General features: G+C 38.2%; 1 protein-coding gene across 1 annotated transcript in view; it reads left to right on the top strand.

The window, feature by feature from the left end:
• Window positions 1-13245, top strand: part of LOC139701164 (acid sphingomyelinase-like phosphodiesterase 3b) — a 1047894-nt gene that overhangs the window by 1031623 nt on the left and 3026 nt on the right. The window contains exon 7 of the mRNA XM_071599739.1: window positions 5047-5288. Coding sequence (XP_071455840.1) covers window positions 5047-5288 — 242 coding nt within the window. The remainder of the gene's footprint in view (window positions 1-5046; window positions 5289-13245) is intronic.

Below are 13245 nucleotides of genomic sequence, written 5' to 3'. Positions count from 1 at the left end.
GACGAGGTAGAAAAAAAAGTCCCATTATAAATGGTCCCCCATCAATTTTAAAATTTTTAAATCACATCATTTAAATGTGAACGTAATTGATGTGAAAATAACTGGAAATTGATTATGTTCCCCATTGTTTTTTTAACCATCTTTTAAAGTATTCGCCACCTTAATATGGTTTTCTTTCTTCTCTATGAGCACATAAATGTCGTAATAATTATCTTCAAAAAAGCAAGGTTAATTATAGTCTTCCAGTTCCATGCACACGTCTGCTTTAAGTCGTGCAAATCTTCCATATGTTCGAAGTTACCCGGTAGTTCAAGTCTCAATACTAAATCGAATGACACACTTCATTGATGAACCTTTTGGTGCGATCCCCGTCTGGAGTTGCAGATAGAGACCAGTTTTCCTCCTCAGTACTCCAGAGGGTCACTTTATGCCAGGTATTAAATCAATGTTGGGGAAAGAAGTGTTGCGCTTCTACTCTTTGGAATAAAGGTTTGTACTCTCCATTCTACTGCTGCAGGCGTTGACGTAGTGTTCGTGGTTTTTTCCACGTCTGCTATTAAACGATAGTTCCTGAATGGATTCCGCATTCACTCATGTGAAGAACCTCTGAGCCTCTCCTACTTGCAGAAATCCGGCATCTCTCAGATTGGGCATAGAATTTTGTTGTATTTTTATTTATATTCCTCAATTTCCTTAAAGAATTGTCTAAACTCTTTACTCGAAAGATGAAAGTGTGTATTTTACAGTGTAGGGGCATTAACTCATAGTTGAACCACAAAAATATACCCGCTGATGATGTCATTGTGATTGATCACGAGTAATCAATCGTTTTTATTTATTTTATTAATTAACATTCATGGTATTTTGTTTCTTCTAAATACCACCACAAATATTTCTCCAAATACTCCGTCGTGTTTGTAAGTTGAATCGAACCCAAGCGAAATAAGTTTCATACGTTCAATCATGCTCTCGACTTTCATTGAAACGCATTTGAAAATTTTAGCGTGAATATCTTGCTATTCTGATGGCACCTAGAAATCATTTCTTGATTCATCTGGCGCTTGTCAATATTTCATGGACTTCTAATGCTCACAGCTGTGGAACGTCGCTCGAAATAGGTCAGTAAGCCTCGAGCAGGCGTGACTCTTTATCAGCAGCAGAAGAGGGGTATGGTGGTGGTGGGTGGGTGCGAGGGTCTGTTTTTTGACTCGAGTCGAATAGTGCAGCGAGATAGGGAAACTAGTTCATAAAAACCATTAAGCAGCGGTATGCGGGGATGCCATTCCATTCGAGAAGGGAATCTCCCTTAAAAGAGGCGTCCCGTCTTTTTCGGCTCTTTTGAAGCGTGGGAAATTCGTGATGCGCCGTGTACGAAATCTACTCGAGGACTTCCCCGCCATTACCATAATGGCCAGCGCGTAATCCACTTTGATAAAAGGACGGCGGGAAGATGAAGAAGGGTTTCAGCAGTACCTTCTCGGGAAGAGGAGTCCCTTTGTGGGCTAGACGTTTGGGATGGTGGCACGGTAGGGCGGGAGTCCCTCATAAGACGCGTAAAACGATTTTTCTTACATGTCCCGTGAATCTAGATCCATCCACATCTACAAGTATGCCCTTCGAAACTCTGCAGTATGTATTACAGCTGGGAACATATAAATATAGACATAGAATTGGAAAAGGGAAAATATTTTCAAGAAACTATATTCAAATGTTTGGAGCCTTGCTACCACGCGTAGTTGACTAAAAACAGCAGCTCCAAAATCCATTAGCGTTGGAGTTCATTTTTAAAACTTTATAACTGCTATCATATTTTCTAATACAAATGGGGCGGCATTACCAGAAATTTGCTTGTGAATTCATTCACTCTAATGTACTTAATAATTATACTACAGCGATAAATTATCATTTGTTTAATCAGTTGAGTAGTCCTAACCGGAAATCATTGCAGCGGTACTATGAATTTAATGGTATTTGACTAGTCTGTGTGAAAAAAATTGAAAAAATAATAAATGATACTCTCCTCGGACGGATCTATTTATAACACAGATACTCAATATACCTGTAGAAAGCCAAAGAGCATAATTACATTGTTTTAATCAATGCTTCCAACAAAAGTCAACTTGTACGTACTTAATTGGCAAATATTACGTAAGTATATACGATGTTAGATGTAATCATATGAGTATGAGATGTAATTATATGTGATGCTAGATGAAATTACCCTGGTAAAAGTATTAACTGAAATCAATCGTTTACGTCACATTCAGCGTCTTTCTCTGCTACAAATGCATTTAGTATTATAACTTATTGTATATTGAGGCAATATTTTTAGTAAATAAACTTAGGTCATCAGTATCCATCAAAAAAATATGCTTTATATTTGTTAAAGCAAGCTCTGTAGCTAAATTTGGCTAAAATCCATACAAATGGGTCTTAGCCAAAAATATTAACTCTTCCAATTTAGAAGTCCCTCTCCCATCAGGTAGGAACATGAACACCCTTCGTTCCATTTTCCCTTGAATTATGACAAGGTTTTATGGCCGACTTCAAGGCATAAAGTAAACTTTGTGAGGTACATACAACCATCGTGCTTGAAGTAACAATCGTTTGGGTCTTTGTCCTTCCGGAAATTCATTGAAATGCGGGAATTAGCGAGTGTCTTCCCTCATCCTCCGATAATCTCCATTCCTGATACTTCTCAATCCCCCTTTCGCCGCCTCCGTTCTCCTCGGCGTCACCGACGTTTAGTCCCTTTCCCATTATTGTTTTTATTTTATTTTATCGCACTTTCGTCTCACTTCAAATTTGTACCGGCCTTCCTCTTTTTCCTCCTGCCGATCTTCATTTGTCATCCCCCACCTCTTCCCCCCCAACTAGAATTAAATAATCCCCAACCCCTTTTCCAACCTTCCCCCATTTTTTTGCAAATATATTTTTTCGACCGGCCTCTCCCCTCTTACTCCAATTTTTTTCCATCTGAATTTATGGCCCCCGGGAGCAATTGCTTTCCTGTAATCCAAGGAGTCTCCCCCCCCCCCGCGCGATATACACAAAACGACGATTTGAATCGTAACGGATGTTTAATGGCGCGGAAGAGGCGGCGGAATAAAACGTGAGGATGGGGGATGGGGTGGCGGGAAAGGCTGGGAGGAAGGGGAGCATTAGTAAGTTCTTCCCCTCGCTCCATCCCCTGCCCCCGCGCGGAGGGAAAGACTCCCGCCGTGGCGCTGGCATCACGATTCCGTTCGAAGACCCCCACTACCCTGTTTCTTCTTCTCCGCCTCCACTTGCTCCGCTCCACCATCCTCAAGCGCCCACCATCCCTCGGTCTCCTTTTCATCTCTCACTCGGCGGAGCAATCCCGAGGGGAGCGGGGAGCCTCTCCCCGCGTGGTGTCGGGCTCTGGGCACCCGTAAGCCACGGAGTTCTCGTCCTCAAGCCAAAGGAGGGGGGGGATCTCGGAGCAATGTCCAGGAGCGGACAATGGCCACCACCGCGATGGAGGAGAGATCTTCGGTGACTACCGACGCCCCCTTTACTTGAGTCTCGGAGAAATCATTTCTCTATACCTCTCTCTTGGAGAAGAGTAAGAATCTCCCTCGGTTCTGAAAGGAATATCGTGAAAAAACGTTGATGGCTTCGGTTCCGAGTGGAACATTAATGGGATGGAACTTTCCTGAAAAGTCTACTCTAAGTTGCATGGATGTCCATTTCGTTATTCATTTCCTGCTCGTAAAGTATAATTATGTCACCGATATCAATTTTTGATCTTCGACTTTCAACGTTCAACCTTCAAGTTGCGTGGACATGCGTGTAAAATTTTTAAATTATATAATTATGCAGGAAGAAAAGGGTTGAGCAAGTGTACCATATGTTTGTTTTGATTATTTTTCCGTATTTTTTCTTAATTGATTAAACTAGTGGCATTCCTATTTCTCGTTTCATTTAAAATATATCTCACTAAAATAGGATTTAGTTCCTCTTCATCATAATATTTTCAACTATGTATTGCAGAACCGCCTCATTTTAAGGCGGCATGGCAGCCACTAAGTGATGCTTCTCTTTATTTTATCTACCATATTTTTGGGATACCCTTCTACTTTGCATGGCCAGCAGTACTCATTCCATAGACTCCGAATGTTTAATGTCGAACTGTTCGTTTTTGTTCTTTTTTAAGTTGAACATATTTTTAATATAATACCCAAACTCCTAGGCCTAAAGTGCTTGTAAATGCAGTATGTATCAAATGAAAATTTTATGCTTCACGTTAACTCTTATTTTTTCGCTTATCTTGCGATATTGTTGGCGGAAAAAATAATTGAAAATTAATGTTTTGAATTGATTATAACTCCTATGCGAATCTGGATGCAGTTCTTCTCTGACGGATGATTGAAAATACTTGAATATAAATAGAACTTAAAACCATTTAATGATATTTTTCCCTTCTTTTGAAAAGGTTTTTCACATTAAAGTATCCCAATCAGTGCACTAGCTGAGTAAAAGTGCGCACGATTGACATCATATGTGAATCAAATGTGCATCACATGTAAATCTTTGAAATTATATTTAGTTTTTTGGCTAATTTGGTCACTAAAATTTTGATAATAAATTAGGAAAATCATAAAATATGAATTTTTTACACTGCTTTTTCAAAAACTTCAGACATTCTTCAACCTTCAGCGTTTATCGTTTTTTGAAGTACTAATAGTAGCTCTGTCCTATTAAACTGAAAATATTATAATATAGTTTTCTAGATCCAGGCACTATCGTAAACGCCACTATGTTAGAACTACTGACTTAGGACGTGGTTTTGGGTTATATTCTGTGTTGAATCATCATGGATTTGTAACTTTATAAGAGAGACGGGGGAGACGGAATCACAAAAAATCCAGTTTTATATGCTCCAAAAAATAATAATGTAATCAACTGAATAGGATCGTTACATTTTGGCCATCGATTTTAGACATTTAAAAATAATATTGTAATAATTATGGAAATGTGCGTGTAAGAAGCTAAAATTATCTCAGACCATGTCTTTCTTTACAGTGATGACATAGCTCACGTGAACGACGAACACTTGAGCACAGACAAGGTCCTGATGGTGATGCAGAACCTGACGGACCTCCTGCGGCACACCTTTTCATCCCAGTTCGTGTTTCCAGTGCTGGGGAACCACGACTTTTACCCCCAGAACCAGCTTCCTCCACGACGGCACCCAACATACAAGAGAGTGGCCGATATGTGGAGACATTGGCTACCTACCGAGGCGATTGATTCGTTCGAAAAAGGTTTGTGTTAAATATCCACGTTTGTTTCATAATTTATTTTTCATATACCAAAAGCGAGGCGTCCTATTCATAAATTTTTAAATTCTTTCTCACAAAAAACGGTTTCAGATAATAATACGCCATTAATTCTCAATTGCAACACGCTCTCTTAATGGATGATAATCAAACTTTTGATTAATAATGTGGATTGTTTGAATAATGTAAATTCAACACCATAAATGTAGTGATAGCACATTAATTCCTAAAACCTTTTACAGAGTTTTGTATAATATGTCCCCGATAACGTATTCAATGGTCCCATCAATATTATTTGTTGTGAACCAGTTAGTAAAAGCTATCTACTAAGGACGTGATCTGAATAATTACTTATTTTGAACTAACAGTTACGCTAAAATTTTTATTACTCTACAATTTGAATAGCGTAATTGGCATAGCAACCGAGAATATACTTATAAAAAACAGACTATTTGAATAATTGATAAACAAATCTTTTGTTTTTTAAAAGCGAGTTTCATGCAAAGAAATTTCAGTTGTGCAAAACCGCTCATTTATTTCAATACAAATTCTCCATCAAGGCAAAACCAATAATGCCACGATTAAATATTCAAATGCTAAAGTTTTAATGAACTAAATACCTTGAAATATCCGATTAAATGAACGGGTTAAATTAATCCTTGAATTTATTCAAACGGAAAGTTACTCTAAACATTGAAATGTACTACCTGTCACTATGCCGATACCATTAGTATTGGGTAGTACTTCTAAAATTGACGGATCGTAATTACATTTGTGCAATTATGCCTAGATATCATATTACAGTCCTTGCTTTATGGCTAAATTTCTATCGTTGGGTATGTGAATAGTGATGCAATAAACTTCGAGTTTAATTTAAGTCATATTTTGCTCGACCGTCTACCCTCTCCCTAGTTTTATGGGTCGCGGGCTCCGGATCGGTCTCTGAGCACCGGTCGGAGCAAAACCCGTACGCCCGAATCTTTCAAATAAACATTTGGGCCACATAAAAAAAATGTGTGTGCACAGCAAAAACTCTAGCTGCGAGATAATGAGTGCAAATAACGAAATGTAAATAACGGGAATATATTAATGAAAATCAAACCGTTTTCGCAATTCAACTCGCCATTAGTACTTTTAACGCCTCATACCTTTCACGCCGTCCTTTTTTTTCATCATCCTATGGATTATATATAGATTACCCCAAATGCACTCTTCCGAACACTCAAAACCCCTTCCCCGCTTTTACCCCCTTTCCAACCCTTCCGCTCCCTACCACCCACACACCCCCCCCTCCCGACGCCCGTCCACTCCCTTCCGCCCCGAGTCTGACCTCACTCGCATGCCCTTAATTACCGACCGCAGTCTATCGCTCTACTCCTCATTATTATGACCCCCGCGGCAATTAATGTATTTCACTAATCCAACGCACTGGTAGGAGGGCGAAGAACGGCTTTTTCCTCGCCATTTACCCTTCTCTCCCCCTACTCTCATCTCTCTTCACCTCCACCTTTACTCTCGCCTCTTTATTCCCTCGTTCTCTCTCCCCCATTCGTACTCTCCGACTCCTAAACGGTTGTCCTCCTTCCCCTGGAACTGCAAGTGGCCAATGGGAGATAACTCAACACCACGGGTCCGCCTCGTTTCATTATAGCCCTCTCCGCACCTCTCGCCCCACACACAAATGCGCGAAAATATTCCTATCTCTCCCTCTCTCCTTCCGTCTCCCATTACTTCTTCTCCCACTTCCCTCTAATCCTTTCATAATCCGTCCTCTCGTCCCATCCGCTCAAATTTCCTTCCTCCGACCACCCCCCTCTCTCCTTCGCCGACACCGTTTCCCTTCTCTCGTGTTGCTGGGAACGTTCCTGCTGTCACCCCTCCACACCAAACGAAGCGTGAGCCATGATACTATTCCTCTCTCACTTCTCTCGAAGTAAAGCTCGCCAAGTATTAAAAGGTTCGCGTCCTTACACCACGACCTCATTTTCTAGCTCCAGCCTAGTCGCACCTATGTGCAAGAGGCTTCGACCCGATTCGCGCACCCGCTCCTTTTGTGACCCCTCGCTTCCTTCGGGTTCAGGCCCGTTCGCCTGAACCTCCTCTTCATCAACTCCTCACGATTTGCAGTCACCTAATAACATTTTTTTCTACTTCGAAATCACTTGGAAATTATTGCGAGAAATAAGCTTTGCCGCAAGCCGAGATATTTTCGGTTCTCATTATTGCATTTTTTTTATTTTTTGGCGTGGGTGATTTCATTTCCCGAACGGCGTTACCTTAAAGAGGGTCATATAACGTCGAAGGTCTAGCAGTATGGAGTGGCGAAGATTTATAGTTTTCTTTTTTGGAATGGAATACACTCACCGGTCGTGAGATGGAGATGGCGATTTAAAGCGTGTGCACTTTTGCTGATAGCGTCCAATGTCAGGTCCGCAACACGCACGGCGGCTCAAATCCATCCGAGGTTCTTTTACTTTCCTTTCGTCAGATAATTGCGCGACTCCGCTCGGGATTGATCAAAGCGCATGACCTTTACTGTAGGCACTTTCTCAATGAAGCTTCATAATCACATCCTGGTGTAGAAATTTGGGACCCGGTTCTTGAGTCTCACTCGTGGAATATCACAATAACACGCCCTTCCGACTTAAAAGGCATTTACCGGATGTTCTTATTAATTCTGTTCAAAGCTATTTCATTAAAAATATAATGCCATTTCAGTTAAATCCAGGAAGATTCCTTTGTCACACTGCTGAATTTGCTGAAGTTGATTTTGTTATGGCCCAGTCGATTTATGTTTGAGTGTATAAGCCCATATTCATTTGACGGTATTACAAAGATCTAACCGTTTCAAATTTGAATACCTGTACTAGATACCATCCGTGTGAGTATTTACGAGGATTTACTTTTTTTTAAATATGACTATTCTGCATACAATTTTAATTTATGTAATTATTTTCTTGTGTCTTTTATTTTCCATAAAATAAATTAACAAAAAATCAAAGTCGAAAGATAGAGGTTAAGGGGAAAAAAGGCTAAAGGACGAATCAGTGAAAAACTAGTTTTATTTTCTTATGCGTGGTAGTCATCAAGTCATCAAATATATTGAAAAAATTATCTTTTGGCTATTGAGTATTTTTATTCATTATATGTATTATTCCCATTGCATGTCAAAACTCGCATTTTTCAGACACATAGAATACAATATATATTCTAGCCGAGAACAATTCGGTTAATTTTTAAGGTAGTAAAAGTTGAGAAGGTAACGTTTTCGTTTATCAAAGAATTTTTGATCTTACGTACTCTTAAACTGTGGCCAAGTTTTCTCCTTCTTCTATACTAAGTTTTCAATTTTGATACAATGAAAATTCAGAGGAGGAATAAGTGGTTGTTGTTTTCTATTTTTCATGGAATGTGACAAAAAAGCCTTTAGCGACACCCATGCCTGTGGATTTTTCCTTTAATTACCTTAAGTTTGCAATGGCTATTCCCTTTCTCCGTGGCTCCAAATAGAGCCTTCAATCCTTCAGGTCTTTTTTTCCACTCCAGATTTCAAACTGAAGGAAGGAGTGCTTTATCCCGCTCACATTTTTTCACTCCCGCGCCATAAGTTTCCCGGCTTCATTCCGGGGAATTGCTTGTTTCTTGGGAGAAGGGAAGAAAGGGGAAGAGTGTGAGAGGATGGGTGAGGGGAGACTCGTTTAAATAAGGTGCACGCTTTACGGATATCATGCGATCCATCAGCGGCGGTGCGATCTCCGCTCCACATTTTTTCTCCGTCCACTCGCCGTCTCCGTCCCCCCCCTCTCACAACTCTCCTTTTATTCCAATTCACGTCCTCTTCACTCTACCTCCGACACGCCCACCACCCATGGCCGTCACCGCCGTCCCCATCACTCCCCCTTGACTCTATAATGACTGAGCAATAAAAATACTTCCTTCATCCTATTAATTCGATTTTCTCACCACGCTCCCCTTCCCTCTCTCCCTCCCCTCGTGAGAAAAAAAGGTTATTGGTGTGAAATGGTGGAGAAATTCCGAACTCAGACTGAATTTACCGTCCACTAATGACTTGTCGTGAAAAGTATAAATAGAAGATGTTGGAGGTTCCCATATTTCTTCTCTTTTGGTGTGGGGAGGAAGTGACTACCACGCATACGCATAAGGTAGACGAAAAACAAAAAGTACTTCGCAGACCAGGAAGTTTCAAGTCGCTGTCAAATGAAGCAAATCAGGATATTTTCATTATTTTCCCCCATACGAATAAATTGCAATAGTAATTTCAGGCAGACAGATAATTTCCATAAAATAAGGTGCGAAATATTTGGTTCCATTTGAAAGTCCTGCGCAAAAATTGTTTTATTTGAATGTTAATTTATTTGAAATGTGTATACTTTGAAATGATTGAAACAGATGATCGTTGCTTGAAAAAGAAAATGAAAAAAACCCCTTGTTGTTTTCTACTTTAAAATTCTAGTTAGCATTGAAGCGTCTGCACGCGGAGCGTCATCTTAAATTACTCTTATTCATGTTAAGATGGTGCTTTTCCCATTCACTGGTAGCTTATACCAGTGAATAAATGACGCATTGCGTAGGGACGCATTTTGATTTAGGAAGTATAAAATTACTGTTTTAGTTTTCTCTTTAAATGTTTTAACTAATTCTCTCCTTAAATCTCAGAAAATTTTTAAATATTTATGAACTATAATTATTTGCGCATAGATATATATCTTTCGCGGATAGTCCATACACGATATATCTGAATTTGGTCATTCACCTTTAAAAATGCCTCTGCCTCGTGCTCACCGTCAGTTGAAACTTCTTTCCTTTGATATTTTGATATTTAATTATAAAAATTCAAAAATTAATACAATAATAACTATTGGCATAAAATAATCATTCACGGTCTATCGTGGATGTTATTTGATAAATTATTTCGCACTAACCGCTCTAGGCGAATCATTTCTAACCTACGAGTAAAAAATGCTACCTTATCATTTAAATATATGATCATTATTCAGTGAAAAAATACAAAAAAATATCCTACATCCATGGCATTCTCTTTGGGTTGAGGGAAGTATCATTCAATACTTCAATTTTCAAGACAAGTTTCGGTTAAAGAATAGGTTACTCAGCAATTGCGTACTGTGTATGCAGTATTCGAAAAGAGAAGTAAGACTTCGGCCTATATATGGTTACTTATTAAAGGTATAATGATTTTTCATATCAGGGGGTGTTTTATATCTAGCAAGCACCCCGGTGAGTACTACTACAATTAACCGCTGTTAAAAAAATTGATTTTGCACTTTGTTTATCCATCAATATATATATATATATATATATATATATATATATATATATATATATATATATATCGATATTTAGTTCCTTTATCCATGGATATTCAGCCAATATCTTTTTTGTTGGCGCTTTATTCCTAAAGAAGGGCTTTTCACGTGTTATATGGCGGACGAGTACCATTTTAAAACTCATCAAAGGAATCATAATCATAAAATACCTGTAGAAATTCAGAATTTCCTTTATTTTATAACATTTTACGCTTCCATATTCAGGTTGAAACTTACAAACATTTACTTATTGGCGTGAGGTGTGAATACAATCATTTTTCTTAGAAAATGCCCATCCCAGACGACGCGTCGTGACGAGATGAAGATATTACCGGCTGGTCTTCTTTTAACTTTAAAGAAATTGATTCCTTCTGACTGGTTTTAGGAAAAGGTAATAGAATGATATGAGAGTGTTATTTTTCCCCAAATTCGAAAGATGAGGTATCCACGGGAGAGAATGTCATTAAGGAATGTAAAAAATTCGGTAGGTATTTTAATAATTGCCACGAGAATAGAATGTGCTTGAGGGGTCTGTTGGGGGAATTATCTTGGGAGCCTTCTATTCCTATTCTCGAAAAAAGTAACAAAGACTTTTATGTAGGTACTGGATGATTATTTTTTCTTGTGACGCCGGAAAAATTATTATATTGGTGAATTCGACTACCGGGTTAAAATGAAAGAGACTATCCCACGATGAGTAATCATTACATAATCGAACTTGAGGGGCTGAATATAACTCAAAGACTAATGTTTAATGCTTTTTAAAGACCATTCTGCCTTCATGGATGAGAGTACCTCTGACCGAATAATTCTCGAGATCCTTCTTGATGCATAACAAGAGGCTATTACTTAGTATGTGGTACCCAGAAACACTCTTAATACAGACAAACATGGCAACGCACCAAGTGTAAACGCTTGGCGTTGGGTGTATGTAAGGTACACTTTTCACTAAGAGTAAAATCGTGCTTAAAACCTTGAAAATCCTCAGCTTCTTTGTATACAGACATTAATCCGAACTTTCTATCACCGCTACGTCTTCGACTCTATTTATTTTATAATGGTGTTTATCTAGCAGGAAAATTACTTTTTTGTTTATTTTCCTGAACAATTTCGTGGTGAGCTGCATGAATCTGTCTTTGGCTTCTCCTCCCGATCTCATCACACAAAGTGAGCATGCTCGCCATGGAGCCTCCTTGGTTAGATCCGCTTGCAGCACAGCGCGGGTGACGGCCTTGGCTCAGGATCTACGTCCGCCGTACATGGTACCCGCCAGTTAAGATCCTATGGAGTCGTTATCACTCCCAAGAGCATTACAGCCTTCATCCGGCAGAAGTCGTTTGTCGATGGCTTCACTTGAGTTTACAGAAACCCTCCATTGCTGGGTGCCGGATATTTGTTCCGATATATAGACGAAATCTGTTTGGCGGAAACTGATACAAGGGAACTGGTGTTTCATTTTCGTGACTTTACCTATGTAAAATATACCATGTTAGTTAAGTCCACTTCTGATATTGAATATTATTCTAGTTATTTTGATTGACATATTGGGAAAACAGTTATTATTTATTTCACTACTAAAGACTTTTCCCATATATGACCCCAAGGCCCGGCACATGCATAAGAAAAGTTTTTTTGTTGCATTTATTTAACCAAAATACAGTCAAGGTATTTTAACTGACAAAAATAAAAGGGCAGCTTAATCATTTCTGTTTTTATGTATAAATTCCCTGGATTGATATTTTTTGCAGCGCAGAGGATTATTTCTTTGCTCTAAAAAGTCGTATATCTGTATCCTGCTCGAAAAATTATCCTAATTTCTAAATTTTAAATAGCATGCCATGCATTTTGCTGATTTCGTTTATATTTTTCTAAATATTTTGGAATAATAATTACATACTTGTAAAACATAAGTTAAGGCAATGCTAATATATAATAATATATTTCAATGTTTTTATTCAGGTAACCGAAATCATAAAGTACTATTTAATGCACATTTTCCCAAGGAGACCTCCATCTGATGTTTGCATAGAATCAAAGCATTTTTTACTAATTTTATTTGATCTTTATCAAATCTGGAAATAATTATTTTTTCAAACCATTAATTATTTTCATATTCCTTTAAAGATGATAATTTTCATGCTATATATTTTTTATTTTATTATTATTTTAAGGTAATTTACCGGTTAAGGTAGGTTTTGAATGGACATCACTACCAAATAAATATTTTGCGACTACTCACCAGACACCATCCAGCAACTGTTTGGAATCTAAATATCTGTTTGAAAATAATAGGTATACTATTATTTTCAAACAGATATTTAGATCAAGTCCTTCTCCATCCCATATTACATAAGCAAATCATATTTAATCTCTGTAAACTATATGGTTGTTTCCTAAGTCATTTTAATGACAGCAATAATTTGCTGACAACATAACAGCTATAATTTACTCTATGAGTTAGCTTATTTTAATCTCAAGCGTTTTTTTTATCATTTAGAATAATTTCCCATTTCTAAATTAGTATCGAAAAATTCAATAGTTATATACATTGCCTTTCAAAAAACAATGTCTATATTCATGAATAAAAACGCGCCTTT

This window comes from Hetaerina americana, unplaced genomic scaffold (assembly GCF_022747635.1).
Source record: "Hetaerina americana unplaced genomic scaffold, ioHetAmer1.1.p SCAF_11, whole genome shotgun sequence".
In the NCBI taxonomy this organism is placed as follows: domain Eukaryota; kingdom Metazoa; phylum Arthropoda; class Insecta; order Odonata; family Calopterygidae; genus Hetaerina; species Hetaerina americana.
Note: the sequence above shows the minus strand (reverse complement) of the source record. Positions and strands in the feature narration are given on the sequence as shown.